The following is a 16,165-nucleotide window of genomic DNA, read 5'->3' as shown; positions in this document are numbered from 1 at the left end:
GACTTGTACGTATGTTCGATTCGGGGATGGAGTGGCTTAGGGTTAATGCGACACTTCAAGTCGGAAGTTGGAATTCATGTACTTAAGAGAGTTTCATAATTTGAATTAATGTTATTTGTGTTTTGAACTCTTGGACAAGTTCGTGAAGGATATACAAACTTGTTAGGATGATCGAACATGGTCTCGAGGGTGAGTTTTTGGGTGATTTCGGATCACTTTTAGCCACCTTGCATCTATAGATTTTTGGCAACAATTTAATGAATTGCGATCGTAGAGATTAGTGATGCAACCGCGAAGAGTGAAAGACACTGGAGAAAATGGTGAAATGCGATTGCGAAAAAGGCATTGCGATTGCAAAAAAGAGCTGAACGTTATACACTGCGATCGCGTGAAGTGCTATGCAATCGCGAGAGGAAAGGGAGTTGGGCCAAGGGAGGTGAAGTGAATCACGATCGCGTGGGGATGGTCCACGATCAGGTAAAAGATCCAGGTTGAGCATCGGGGTCGTGTGAGGGGCAGATGCTATCACATAGAAGGAAAATCGGCACAAGCTATTTTGTGAATTGCCAAAGCATGGGTGGCAGTCGCGATCGCGAATAAGGTTTCACTGTTAGGGGTATTTTATATCTAGATTCCGAGATTGAGCTTATTTTCACCACTTTTAAGTTTTGGATAGGGATCAAAGGCGATTTTAGAGAGAGACTTCAACCAAATCATGAGGGTATATACTTCTAAATTGGTTTTGATTATCATGATTTCCCATGGATTATCACACATAGGTTAACAATTTAAAGAGTAGAAAACAGATTTTTGACTTGAAAGTTAAGATAATGTACTTGTAATGATCCGACCGGTTATTTTGTTTATTTGAGCTCCGTTCTCCTGTTCGATGTATATATATATGTTCGTGTCGAAAAGGTTTTGTAGTGAATTGAGACACAGTCTATTTTTGGAAGTTTGAGTTGTAGAAGTTGATCAAAGTTTGACTTTTGTGTCAACAACATCGGATATGTGATTTCATGGTTCCAATAGATTTGTATGTTGATTTTAGACTTGGCGCATATACAAATTTGGATTTTGAGGTTCATAGGGTATTTGGCACTTTCCTAATATTGGCAATTTGAAGGTTTGAAGAGTTCACAAGTTTGACCGGGAGTTGACTTTGATGTTATTGGATTCGAATTGTTGTTCCGAAATTTGGAATAGGTTTTTTTGTCATTTGGAACTTATGTGCAAAGTTTAAATGTAATCCGGATTGGTTAGGCATGAATCAGACGCTTGATATGAAATTTGGAAGTTATTGAACTTAAGAGAAGTTCAACTTTTGTTTTGATCGTCTATTCTTGCTTTTGATGTTAATTATGGTGTTTTGAGCCTTTGGATAGGTTTGGGGGAAGGTATTAGGAATTGTTAGTACCTGGAGCTCGGGTGTATTTCGGATGGGTTCCAGACCATTTTGGTGTTGGTTGACAAGTCTGGTGCTGGTGCATCGCACATGTGGTAATGGGGTACATATGTGCGAAGTCGCTTCTGCGAGCATTGTGTGTGCAAATGCGAAAGAGTCGTCTGGGACAATGGTTGCTTCTGCGAGGCTTGTCCGCAGGTGCGAGCTTCGCATTTGCCCAGAGGTGTCCGTACCTGCGAGGTTTGGCCAGTTGAGAGGAGGTCGCAGATGCGCAGATCTGGACTGCATTTGCGGGCTCGCAGATGCGAAATCGCTGGCAGGCTTTTATATTTCGAGGGTTTAGCTCATTTTTTATTATTCGGAGATTTGTAGCTCGGCTAGAGGCGATGTTTTAGGAGATTTTCATCACCACCTTGAGGTTAAGTATTTTCTATTTGTGTATCTCAATTCCCATAGATTTGTGCCCTTAGAACATGGATTTGAAAGATGAAAATTGGGGGTTTTTGTTTACAACTTATGAGAGTAAAATTTGGGGATTTAAAGGTCGAGTTGGACTTGGTTTTAGAATCTAATCATATATTTGGACTCGTGTGGTTATGGATTATCGAGATCTACCCCTTGACTCAAGTTTTGACTATATGGGCCCTTGTTGATTTTTGTTGACTTTTTGGGAATTGAATAAAGATTGAAGCTTTATAGTTTGGAATTGATTCCTATAGCTTTATTTGATGTTATTAAGTTAATTTTGGTTAGATTCGAGTCGTTCGGAGGCCGATTTGGGAGGGGAGGTGTTTTTGGAGTATTGATTTGGCTTGTTTGAGGTATCTTTGTTGACTTTTTGGGGATTGAATAAAGATTGAAGCTTTATAGTTTGGAATTGATTCCTATAGTTTTATTTGATGTTATTAAGTTATTTTTGGTTAGATTCGAGCCGTTCGGAGGCCGATTTGGGAGGGAAGGTGTTTTTGGAGTATTGATTTGGCTTGTTTGAGATAATTATCTTGCCTAGCTTTAGCTTGAGGGACTAGTTGCTTGAATTGTTGATGTTGGCTACGTGATGTGGGTGGCGTATATGCGAGGGATTGAGCATATGTCTGTACACCGGGTTTATCTGTCATGCCCCGAACCATGGCCTAGGCGTAACATGGCCCTCGATGCTTGACTGCACGTGACCGAACGAACCAACCGGATGACTGGACCAACATGTGGTATAATTGTAAGCTGAATATAAACACGCAACATGCTCATCTACTAAAGAGTTTGACGAAATATCATAAATACGGAAAATACTTAAAAGTCTACAAGTATAAACGAGTAGCCGACAAGGCTAACACATAAAAGCCTGCTAATATCTGACTGACTGGACTATAGTCTACGAAGCCTCTAAAGAATACCGAAATGCTACCTGTTTATCGGGACAAGGTCCCCCCGACATACCTTACTAGATGAAATACTATAAAGACTAAAAAAGAGGGATAATGCCCCGGAAGACTGAGGCTCACAAATAGCTGATACGAGATGTCCTAGCAAGCAAAATCGTCAACTTGTAAATCGTTACCTGCATCGCGAGATGCAGACCCCGAGCAAAAAGGGACGTTAGTACATTTGAATAGGACTCGTATGTAAAATAACTAAAAGAAAGAACTGTAAATACTGAAGCTGAAACTGAACTGATAATTGATAACTGAACTGAACAAGGAAGTAAAGATATAAATACTACATATTCTGAATGAGAAACCACCTGTTTATCTGAGTAAACAATCTGCGGCCTCAGACCCAATATATATGTGTACAAACTGCAGGCTCGGGCCCAAGTATACGTATACATAACTGCGGCCTCAGGCCCAAAGATAGGTGTTCAACACTCATGGATTTAAAATCAGGAATTGAGAATCATACTATAATAAATGATACTGAAATGCTGAATCATATTGAGTTACATGATACTGGAATGCTATATAGAACTAGACTGAGACATGTATTCATAATAAACTGATTTGTCATAACTGATATTCATGGGATATTTAACGAATTATGAAACTATGTCATCTTGAGAATAGAAGTTCTACAATTATTCATGGAACTGAGGCATAATTATTTTCTAAGGCAATTCGTAATAGTCATAAGAATGAGACACATGGAGAATCATAAACATTCTGAAACGTAGAGAGTTAGCCTCACACACCTTGACTCTTGCTTTTTTAAGCGTATCACAATGGTCGTCTCCTCTTTCAACGATAGTCCATGGCATTATATAGATCAAGAGGAGCCAATATTAGCACTGATGCTCATGTTTTAGTCACTTAGGCATTTTATCAAACATCTTATATGCGTAAAGCCTTATATCCTTTATTAATGGTGTTTTCTTCACCCAATTCTCATTCTACTACTTCTAGGTGATCCTATAATCCCAAATAGATGTAACTAACACAATTTCTCATCACCCAAATATTTGCAACAACCTTAAACCCTAGCATAGTTCATATGATTCTCTTTATCAAACCTATTTACTATTTTCCCAAGAACTCATCAATTCACAGCTATAAATGATTAGGGAGTAAAAGCCTTATCTTTTTGAAGTTCAATCCTCTTGAGTTCGAGTTCTAGGGTTTCGTTTCTCAACAATGATGTCTCAATTGAATATCTAATGATTTGAAGGGGTTTACCCATGTTAATAAGATGTTGGAGAATTGAAATTAACTTAGAATCATCATTAGAACTTACCTTGGATGTTGGAGGGACCTTGGAGGAAGTTGGGTTCTTGAGAGCTTCCCTTTCTAGAGCAAATTTACGTGTTTGTGGGTGTAGGGAACAAGGTAGGGCTTTTAAAACTTACCTTGGATGTTGGAGGGACCTTGGAGGAAGTTGGGTTCTTGAGAGCTTCCCTTTCTAGAGCAAATTTACGTGTTTGTGGGTGTAGGGAACAAGGTAGGGCTTTTAAAACGACTTACCAGGTGCGCGTCGCGCACCTGACCACGCAACAAGGGCAGTGTCATTGCCTCGAGTGCACTGCCGCGCATGTAACGGCTCTTCGTGCAGCTGATAATACAGACTGCGCATTGTCAAGTAAAACGTGCATAACATTTTGAACAGAGATCCATTAGCGCTCCACAATATATTATTGGAAAGGTATTTCAAAGAGCTACAACTTTCACGGTTTAGGTTTTCTCAAATTCCTAACAGATTGTCACGAAATATGTCTGGAAGACATAACTTTCATAAACTTAGTGGATTCTATTGAATCTTATGCACATCACTTTCTATCTTGATTCCAAAGCAACTATTTTCAACCATACTCATCCCATTAGGACTTCAATTGTCTAAAATGTTACATTAATACTCATTTAACACATCCATACCTAACACAAATTTACGGAGTGTTACATTATCTCCCCCCTTGGAGTCATTCGTCCTTGAATGATTGTCCTGATTATTACTACGGTTAACTCTGGACCTTAAATGAGACTGATTGAAAAATGTGAACACTGAACTGTCATGAACACATGCATACTAAACTGAATGAATAATGATTACTGAACTGCTGAGATACTGAACTGAATATGTACTAAACTGATTGACTACTGAATTGACTGAATATTGAGCTGACTGAATACTGAAAGACATGGAGATTATAATATAAGGTCTGAATGAAAATGTTAGTTACCTTCTACATTTTCCGCTTGCTCTTCAAGGAGATGGGGAAATCTGGACTTCATGTCCTCTTCGGCTTCCCACGTAGCCTCTTCATCCTTCTGATTCCTCCAAAACACTTTCACTGAAGCACTTTTCCTTAGTTCTCAGCTTGCAGATTTAACGATCAAGAATAGTCACTGGAATTTCTTCATAAGTCAAGCTATCTTTAACCCTTACAATCTCTGTAGGAACTACAGAGACAAGTCTTCCATGAATTTCTTCAACATAGATACATGAAACACTAGGTGTACAATATCTAATTCTTGTGGCAATTCTAACTCATAAGCCACTTGCCCGATCCTTCATAGGATTCTATATGGCCCAATATAGCGGGGACTAAGCTTCCCCTTCTTCCCAAATCTCATAACGCCTTTCATAGGTAGAACTTTCAAAAACACCCAATCATCAACTACGAACTCTAAGTCTCTACACCGCACATCCGAATAGGACTTTTGGCGACTCTGAGCCGTCTTCAAACGCTCTTGAATTAACTTGAATATCTCCATAACATGATAGACCAAATCAGGTCCCAACAACTCCGCTTCGCCAACTTCAAACATATTGGCGATCAACACCTTCGCCCATACAGAGCTTCGTACAATGCCATCTTGATACTAGAGTGATAGCTGCTATTATAAGTAAACTCAATGAGGGGTAAATGATCATCCCAATTACCTTTAAAATCGATAACACACGCCCTCAACATATCCTCAAGATTCTGAGTGCGCTCTGCCCGACCATTAGCCTGAGGATGAAAAGCTGTGCTGAGGTTCATCCTAGTGCCCAATCCTTTCTGAAAGGATTTCCAAAAGTTCGTTGTGAACTGAGCACCATGATCTGAGATGATGGACAAAGGAGTCCCATGCAATCGGACGATTTCCTGGATATACAACTTAGCATAATCCTCTACTGAATCTGTAGTCTTCACTGGCAAGAAATGATCTGACTTGGTAAGTCGGTCTACAATCATCTAAATCGAATCAAGCTTCTGAAACGAGCGAGGTAAACCTGTTATGTAGTCCATGTTTATCATCTCCCATTTCCAAATGGGAATTTCTATTAAGTCAAACCACCAGGCCTCTGGTGTTCGACTTTCACCTGCTGACAATTTGGACACTTAGCCACAAAATCTACTACATTCTTTTTTATGTCGTTTCACCAATAAATCTCCTTAAGATCATGATACATCTTTGTTGAACTTGGGTGAATAGAATACCTGGAATTGTGGGCTTCTGACATAATCTACTCTCTGAGCCCATCTACATCTCGAACACATAGTCTGCCTCTATACCTCAAAGTACCATAATCTTCCCATTGTTCAAAAGCCGCAGTCTTATGTTTGTGAATCCCCTTCTTCAGCTGCAATAAGTAGGGATCACTGAACTATTTTTCTTCACTTAGGCTACTAAGGAGGATTCAACCCTGTTCTGAAAAACAATGCCACCATCTTCGAAGTCCAGAAGTCGAACTCCTAGACTTGCTAAGCGGTGGACTTCCTTTGTCATAGTTCACTTGTCTGTCTCAACATGAGCTAAGCTCCCCATAGAACCATGACTGAGAGCATCGGCTACAACATTTGCTTTCCCTGAATGATAGAGGATATCAACATCATAATCCTTGAGCAATTCGAGCCACCTCCTTTGACGAATATTTAGTTCTCTTTGCTTGAAGATGTACTGGAGATTCTTGTGATCTTTGAAAATATCAACATTCACTCCATACAAATAATGGGGCTAGATCTTTAGAATGAATACCACCGCTGCTAACTCAAGATCATGATTCGTATAATTCTTCTCGTGAGCCTTGAGTTGTCTGAACGCGTAGGCTATAACTTTACCGTGCTGCATTAACACGCACCCAAGATCAACCCCTGAAGCATTACAATAAACAACGAACCCTTCGGTTCCTTCCGGTAGTGTCAATACTGGAGCTGAAGTCAACCTATTCTTCAACTCCTCAAAACTTTTCTCGCAAGCATATGACTGCTGAAATATGGCCTTCTTCTGAGTCAGTCTAGTCAAAGGGGATGAGATAGAGGAAAATCCCTCTACGAAACGCTGTAATAGCTTGCTAGACCCAAGAAACTTCTTATATTGAATACTGAGGTGGGTCTAGGCCAATTCTTCACTACCTCTATTTTCTGAAAATCCACCTTCATGCCTTCGCTTGAGATGACATGGCCCAAAACACTACTGATTTCAACTAGAATTCATCACTTAGAAAATTTTGCATATAGCTTGCGATCCTGCACTGTCTGCAACATGATTATAAGATGTTCTGCATGGTTTGTCTTGCTATGAGAATAAATTAAGATATCATCAATAAACACAATAACAAACAAATCAAGATAAGGCTTGAAGACCCTGTTCATAAGGTCCATGAAAGCTGCTGGTGCATTCATTAATCCGAACGACATTCCCAAAAATATGAAATACCCGTAACGAGTACTGAAAGCTATTTTATGAATATCAACTTCCTTAACCTTCAACTAATGGTACCCTGATCTGAGGTCAATCTTGGAATAACACTGGGCACCCTGAAGTTGATCGAATAAATCATCTATTATGGGAAGAGGGTACTTGTTCTTGATGATGACTTTATTCAACTGATAATAGCCAATGCACATGAGCAAAGACCCATCCTTCTTTCGAACAAACAATACCGGTGCGCCCCAAGGTGAGACACTTGGCCTTATAAATCGCTTATCTAGAAGATCTTTCAATTGGACTTTTAGCTCTTTCAACTTTGCGGGAGCCATTCTATAAGGCGGAATAGATATCAGCTTAGTGCCGGGGAGTAGATCAATTCCCAAGTCAATCTCTCTATCGGGAGGGACTCCGGGAAGATCTTCAGGAAACACTTCCGGGAACTGATTTACAATTGGTACTGACTGGAGAGTGGAAATCTAAGCATCTGTATCCCTAGCTCGAACCAGATGATAAATATACCCTTTAGAGATCATCTTTCTAGAGATGGGAAATAAATCTACCCCTAGGTGCTACTGCATCACCCTTCTATTCTAAGATTGGTTCACGGGGAAATTCGAAATAACTATTTTGGTTCTACAACCCACTGTGGCATAACAAGACTCTAACCAATCCATGCCCATGATTACATCGAAGTCTACCATCTCTAATTCTACTAAGTCTGCTACAGTAAGGTGATGATACACTTTGATTGGACATCCCCTATAGATACGTCTAGCTATAACTGATTCTCCAAATAGAGTGGACACTTCAAAGGGTTCACACAACTTTTCTGGTTCTATCCCAAATTGCTTTGCAATATATGGGGTTACATAAGATAGGGTGGATCCAAGATCCATAAGAGCATAAACATCAAAGGTGAATACTGTTAGCATACATGTGACTACATCTCCATGAGCCTCTGTATCCTGACGGCCTGCTAGTGCATACAAGCGATTCCGACCACCGCCCGTATTACCAGACTTTGCTGCACCACGCCTTTGTTGGGCTTGAGAGTTATGAGAGGCTGCTGAATTAGTGGATTGAGATACATTGACTCAATTATTCTACCATACCGATGGATAATCCCTCAAGAAGTGGCCCTACTAACCGTACACAAAGCAACCATTTGTGCCCGAACAACACCCCCTAGGTTCCTCTTACCACACGTGTTGCAAGTAGGGTAATCAGGGACTCTGTAGCCGACACTAGCCTATGACTATGAGCCTGCTGCTCTGAAATTCTGGCTTTTCTTGTTAAACTTGGACCTCTGAACTGGTGCACTAACTGAAGATGGAGCAGGTCTTGGTTTTGGTTTCGTGAAGAACTGACGGTTACCACCTCCATGAGATCCCTTATGGATAAAATTTCCTGCAGACTTAGCTCTCTTGCTGAATTCCATGTCCTTCTCTTTCTGTAGCCTCTCTTTTTCCTTCAGTCTGTCTTCGTTCCCTTGAACAAAGGCAACCATCTTTGTAATGGTCATGTCATTGTTCTGAGAAGCTATATTAGCACAAGCAAATAAGTCATCTGAAAGCCCCAACACAAATCGCTTAACTCTAGACCTCATATCACGCACCATTTCTGGAGCATACTTGGCTAGAGCGACGAACTTGAGGTAGTACTCGTTCACATTCATCTCATTCCGTTTGAGTCTCTCAAACTCTAAAGCCTTAGCTTCCAAGACCTCAATGGGTAGAAAATTCTCAAGAAATGCGTCTGCAAACTCCTTCCAAGTCGCAGGAGCTGCATCTTCCACTCAAGACTCTTCCCATGTTTCATACCAAGTGTTAGCAACATCCTTCAGTTGGTACACATCAAACTCTGCTGCCTCAGTTTCTATAGCATGCATCACTCAAAATATCTTTCGAACATCATCAATGAAGTTTTGCGGATCCTTATCCTTTTCGAACCTTGTGAAAACTGGAGGTTTCATGTTGAGGAATTCCCTGGACCTAGAACTACCCATCTCATCAACATCACCTATTCCCTGCCTCTGAGCCTGAGTAGCAACAATCTAGGTGAGCAACTGGATGGCTCCCCTGACATCCATGTCTAAAACACTGGGAGACGGAGTAACTGGGACCTCCAGAGGCCTTCTGGTAGCAGGTGAGGTGCTGAGCCTGATGCAACTCCCTAGGCCAGAGTGTCCTTCTCCTGAGAAGCATTATCCGTAGCCCTCTAGCTAGTAGCTGAGGTCCTCTTGGAGTACTTTCTTTTAGTAGGCATTTTCAGAAATACGTAATTCGCACGAGTTAGAAGGTATCCTGAAAGCATAGCTCTAACTGTACGATCTAGAGTATGAAAGAAATGAAACAATCCTAGATGTTTACACGTGTGGTGCACACACATACATAAAAGTGACCCCACTGGACATGGTTTCATAGACTCCCTAGGACTACTGAACCTAGGCTTTGATACCAAGCTTTTTCACGCCCTAAACTATGGCTTGGGCGCAATACAGCACTCGATTCTTGACTACATATGACCGAGCGAACCAACTGGATGGCTGGACCAACACGTGGTATAACTGTAAGCTGAATATAAACACGCAACATGCTGATTTACAAAAGAGTCTGACAGAAATATCAAATGCGGGAAGTACTGAAAAGTCTGCAAGTATAAACGAGTAGCCGACAAGGCTAACACTTAAAAGCCTGCTAATATCTGATTGACTTGACTATAGTCTATGAAGCCTTTAAAGAATACTAAAATGCTAACTGTTTACCGGGACAAGGTCTCTATCATACCTTACTATCTGAATACTATAAAGACTAAAAAAGAGGGATAATGCCCCGAAAGATTGGGGCTCACCAATATCTGATACGATATGTCCTAGCAAGCAGAATCATCAACCTGTAATTCATTACTTGCATCACGAGATGCAGGCCCCGGGCAAAAAGGGACGTCAGTATATTTGAATTGCACTGGTATGTAAAACAACTAAAAGAAAGAACTGTAAATACTGAAACTGAAACTGATAACTGATAATTGAACTGAACAAGGAAGTAAAGATATAAATACTCCCTATTCTGAATGAGAAACCACCTATTTATCTGAGTAAATAATTTGCGGCCTTAGACCCAATATATATATATATATGCACAAACTGTATCCTCGGGCCCAAGCATACGTATACATAACTGCGGCCTCAGGCCCAAAGATGCATAAAGAATAAACTACGGCCTCAGGCCCAAATACAGGTGTTCCACACTCAGGGATTTAAAATCACGAATTGAGAATCATTCTATAATACATGATACTGAAATACTGAATCATATTGAGTTACATGATGCTGGAATGCTATATAGAACTAGACTGAGACATGTAATCAAGATTTGTCATAACTGGTATTCATGGGATATTTAACGAATTATGAAACTATGTCATCTTGAGAATAGAAGTTATACAATTATTCATGGAACTGAGGCATAATTACTTTCTGAGGCAATTCATAATAGTCATAAGAATGAGACACATGGAGAATCATAAACATTTCGAAATGTAGAGAGTTAGCCTCACATACCTTGACTCTGGCTTTTTTAAGCGTATCACAATGGTCGTCGCCTCTTTCAACGTTAATCTATGGAAATATATATCAATAGGAGCCAATATTAGTACTAATGCTCATGTTTTAGTTGCTTAGGCATTTTATCAAACACCCTATAGGCGTAAAGCCTCTTAGCCCTTATTAATGGTATTTGCTTCACCCAATTCTCATTCTACTACTTCTAGGTGATTCTAAATCCCAAATAGATGTAACTAACACATTTTCTCATCACCCAAATGTTGACAACAATCTTAAGTTAACAAACCAAAACCCTAGCATAGTTCATATGATTCTTTTTATCAAACCCATTTACTATTCTCCCAAGAACTCATCAATTCACAACTATAAATGATTAGGGAGTAGAAGCATTACCTTTTTGAAGTTAAGTCCTCTTTAATTTGAGTTTTAGAGTTTCTTTTCTCAACAATGATGTCTCAATCGAACATCTAATGATTTGAAGGATTTACCCATGTTCATAAGGTGTTGGAGAATTGATATTAACTTAGAATCATCATTAGAACTTACCTTGGATGATGGAGGGACCTTGGAGGGAGTTGGGTTCTTGAGAGCTTCCCTTTCTAAAACAAATTTATGTGTTTGGGGTGTAAGGAATGAGGTAGGGCTTTTAAAACGACTTTCCAGGTGCGCGTTCACGCAGTTGAAGGCTCAACTGCGCACCTGACCGCGCAGCAAGGGCAGTGGCACTGCCTCGAGTTCGCTGCTATGCACGTGACGATTCTTCGTGTAGCTGATCGCGCATACTGCGCATTGTCCAGTAAAATGCGCACAATCTTTTGCAAAGAGATCTGTTCGGTCTCCACAATATATCATTGGAAAGGTATTTCAAAGGGATACAACGTTCATGTTTTAAGTTTTCTCAACTCCTAACAGATTGTCACAAAATATGGCTGAAATACAGACCTTCCATAAACTTAATCGATTCTATCGAATCTTATGCACCTCACTCTCCGTCTTGATTCCAAAATAACTATTTATCCCCATACTTACCCCGATAGGACTTCACATGTCTAAAGTGTCACATTAATACTCATTGAACACATCCACCCCTAATCTAAATTACGGAGTGTTACATTATCCATGTTCGGGGTAGTCTTTAGTCTATATTATGCCTTGTTTTGAATATTTGGAATTCTTGCTACCATGGTTTATATGTTGTATGACTACGTGACTTTCTGAATTATGCTAGAGATTATGTGTAGGCTTACTTTTCTTGTTTGAACATGATACTCGTTGTTGTGTGGCGTATCCACCTAATCTGAGCTGTAGCGGTACATTTCGCACATAGATACACTTTAGCATTCTATTTTATCAGTCCAAGAGTATCTAATTTGATAACCAGTGACTGTATACATGTACTATTCTATATTATAGACTGGGTTGACAACACGTGAGTTGTCCGTGTGAGGTGAGTTGATTGTGGCACGTGAGTTATTCGTACAACGTGTGGATAATGATCCATCTCGTAGTGTCGTTTGCTCATGTTTCTCCTTGATGACGTACACGCGGTTATGTGACACTGATCAATTGTAGGATTTTGTGTATCTTCTCTATATGCACAAACCTTGGATGTATACGTGATTTTAATGTATATCTCCTCTATATGTTAGATTTGAAATTGTATACATGACTTTTTACGCATATTTTCTCTATATGCTGCATAATTTTTGATGTAAGGATACATAACACATATTTTCTCTATGTCTCTTTGCGTGCAACTTGACTTGTCCATTTATGCATATCTTATCTATATGCTGAACTGTTGTTCCGTTTCAATGCTAGTACATATCTTCTCTATTTCACCATAGGCCTTATCTGTATTTTGTGCATGGATTCCAGTATTTTTGCTGCGTATATTTGTATTCATGAATTATATAGATTTGACAAGTGAGTATCACTGGTGATTATTCCCACTACCTCTCCGAGGTTAGTCATGATACTTAATGAGTTTATAGGGTTAGTTGTACTCATACTACACTCTCACTTAATTGTGCAGATCCGAGAGTTTGACCCAACTGAGTCTCTTTTGGAGATTGTTGTTGCTACTGTGCTGCACCCTGATCGCAGTCTCTGGAGTCTCCTTCTAGTATTTTTATTGTATTTGATTCAGACAGTACTTTGTGTTATCAAATTCGTACTCTTGTATTAGAGCTCATGACTCAGTATCAGTTCTAGGGGATTTATGTATTGTCGCAATCTTTATCTATGGTTATTTGACTCTCAAACTTATTTATTATGTAATTGGTTATCATGTATTGTTATTGTTTTCTGATTGGATTTCCTAACAAGTGGGTTAGGTGCCATCACGACCAGTGGTGGTTTGGGTTATGACAAGTTGGTATGAGAGCTCTAGGTTCATAGGTTCTACGTATCATGAGTAAGTTTAACAGAATCTTGCAGATCAGTACGGAGACCTCTGTATTTATTTTCAAGAGGCTTCCAGACTGTTAGGAAATCTTTTTTTTAAATTCTCTGTCGTGCGGATTTGTTTATTATGAAGTTTGAATCTTTGCTCTTCTATTCTCTCATAGATGGTAAAGACACATTCATCTGGTACAACTGGGTAGGCATCAGTACCTAAGGCCAGGGCTGCGAGAGGCCAGAACTGAGGTAGAGGTAGGGGCAGAGCACGTGCCACAGTTAGTGGCCCCACTAAAGCAGCCACTGTGGAGCCACCGGTAGCTCCCATTGAGGAGAAGGTTCCGGACTATGTTGAGCCGATGGGACCAGCTCAGGCACCTTAGGGACTAGCTGCTACACTGGGTCTTCAAGAGACTTTGGCTGAGATTCTGAGTGTGTATATGAGTTTGGCTTAGCCAGGTAAGATTCCAATTGCACCGGCTACCTCCCAAGCTGTGGGAGGAGTCTAGACTCCCGCGTATGCACACGAGAGCAACTAGATCAAGGTTATCAGACACCGAGGGTTCTGCCGGTGCAACCAGTCATTGCAGCTCAGACCGAGGATGCACAAGGTTTTCTTGACCAGTGTCAGCGGATTCTATGCACTTTGGGTCTAGGGAACTCAAATGGGGTTTACTTTGCTACTTTCCAGCTGACAGGCCAGCCTACATATGGTGGCAAACCTATGAGTTGAGTAGGCTAGCTGGTGCACCACTACTTACATTGGCTCAGTTCTCAGTTCTCTTCTTAGAGAAGTTCATCCCACAAACTCGCAGGGATGAGTGGCATAATGAGTTTGAGAATCTATGCAGGAGGGTATGATTGTGACTCAGTATGAGATGAGGTTCATGGATCTGGCATGTCATACAGTGTTCTTGATCCCTATTGAGAGCGAGAGAGTAAGGAGGTTCATTGAGGGCTTCAACTTTGGTATCAGGTATAGGATGGTGTGAGAGGCTGAGATTGATACTACTTTCCATATGGTTGTGTAGATTGCCAGGTGTTTGGATCCGGAGAGAGAGAAGTGAGATTCTAAGAGGGCTCATCGTTCAGGTGGTTTTGGTGGTGCCTCATCTGGAGGCTAAGGACATCACGATAGAGTCCATCCTTTCAAGTATGTTCAGCCAGCCCATCAGGTTTATTATGGCTCTTCACACAGCCATGGTTCATATAATGCTCACCTAGGCCAGTCATCTTTCAGTGCATTGCCAGCACAGAGTTCACATCATGCTCTATTGGTTTAGGATTCTTCGAGCGGGTATTCAGGTTCCCAAGGAAAATTACAGAGCCATCAACCTTGCCAGAGGAGGGGTTGCTTTGAGTGTGGATACTTGAGTTATCTCAAGAGAGATTGCCAGACTTCTGATTAGTGCACCACATCACAGCACCTAACCCATGGTTCTAGTGCCAGTAGCTACATCACTCGTACAACTATCTAGGGGTGGGGCCCAGTCTATTCAAGGCCGCCCTTGGGGGGGGGGTTCAGTCATGTGGAGGACAAGCCGTTTCTATGTATTCCGGCCAAGCCAGAGGTAGTTGCTTCAGATACCGTGATCACAAGTGTTATTTCATTGTGCCACATAGATGCTTCAATATTATTTGACCCTATTTGCACTTACTTTTACGAGTTATCATACTTGCTCATTATTTGAATATTCCTCATGGTTCCTTAATATTCATGTGCATGTGTCTACAGCTGTTGGTGATTCTATTATGATAGATCGTGTGTATCGTTCTTGTGTGGTTACTATTTGAGGTTATGAGACTAGGGTTGATCTTTTGTTGGTTGATATGGTTGATAGGCCGATGAGGCCATATTCTGAATCATCTTAAAATATCGTCCATCTCATCTGAGGGGTAGATATACCCAAAATCTCATATACATAACTGTGCATTCTGACGAGGCTACCATGAATGTCTACAACCAACAATACTAAACTGAACATGCACCCAGGGTTGGCATGGCCACAATACTAACATACAAAATATACATGACTCGTCTACAAGCCTCTAGAGATAACAGAACTGTATCATGGTCAGGACAGGACCTCAACATACCCATCACACATGTATATATAAAATGGAATCCAAAGTCTAGACATGGAAACACCGGGGGAGAGGAGCTTACCGATCAAGATGATGTCTGACTCTGTCTACTAGAAAGGTCTATCCGACTGTCTATTAGGACTTGTAGGCATGAAATGTAGTGTCCCCGATAAAAGGGACGTCAATACAAAATAATATACCGAGTATGTAAGGCAATATAATAACTGAAAGCTGAACTGATATTATAATAACTGAAAGTAACTGGGAGTCAAAGATGATCCGAAGATATGCTTACCTGCTAATAGTGACTCAACTCTCTCAATATAGTAAGTAAAATAACTGTCCGACCCTATAAGTCTCAGCACGTGTAACTGCTCGGCCGTAGTAGGCTCGTTCATAGGCACTCAGGCATACTAGGCTCTATATATTGGCCATTCTAGGCTCTCTCATAGGTGCTTAGCTAAGTAAGCTCGGTATATAACTTACCATCTGATAAGAGATTGCCCAATAGGGGCCTCTGCCCACCGATTTTGAATCTCCTTATGCTATGGTAGATTGAGTTGAGCTGTTTGAAGAGTTGCTTGGAAG

General features: G+C 40.6%; 1 protein-coding gene across 1 annotated transcript; it reads right to left on the bottom strand.

Annotated features, from left to right (window-relative positions):
* Window positions 1–6,606: 6,606 nt before the first annotated feature.
* LOC138909754 (uncharacterized) lies at window positions 6,607–9,202 on the bottom strand. Its single transcript, XM_070200967.1, has 5 exons — window positions 8,791–9,202; window positions 8,214–8,590; window positions 7,597–7,967; window positions 6,936–7,168; window positions 6,607–6,683 (listed from the first exon to the last, which is right to left on the bottom strand). The coding sequence occupies exons 1-5, from the start codon at window positions 9,200–9,202 to the stop codon at window positions 6,607–6,609; spliced, it is 1,470 nt and encodes a 489-aa protein (XP_070057068.1).
* Window positions 9,203–16,165: the final 6,963 nt, after the last annotated feature.

This window comes from Nicotiana tomentosiformis, chromosome 4 (assembly GCF_000390325.3).
Source record: "Nicotiana tomentosiformis chromosome 4, ASM39032v3, whole genome shotgun sequence".
Classification (NCBI taxonomy): domain Eukaryota; kingdom Viridiplantae; phylum Streptophyta; class Magnoliopsida; order Solanales; family Solanaceae; genus Nicotiana; species Nicotiana tomentosiformis.
Note: the sequence above shows the minus strand (reverse complement) of the source record. Positions and strands in the feature narration are given on the sequence as shown.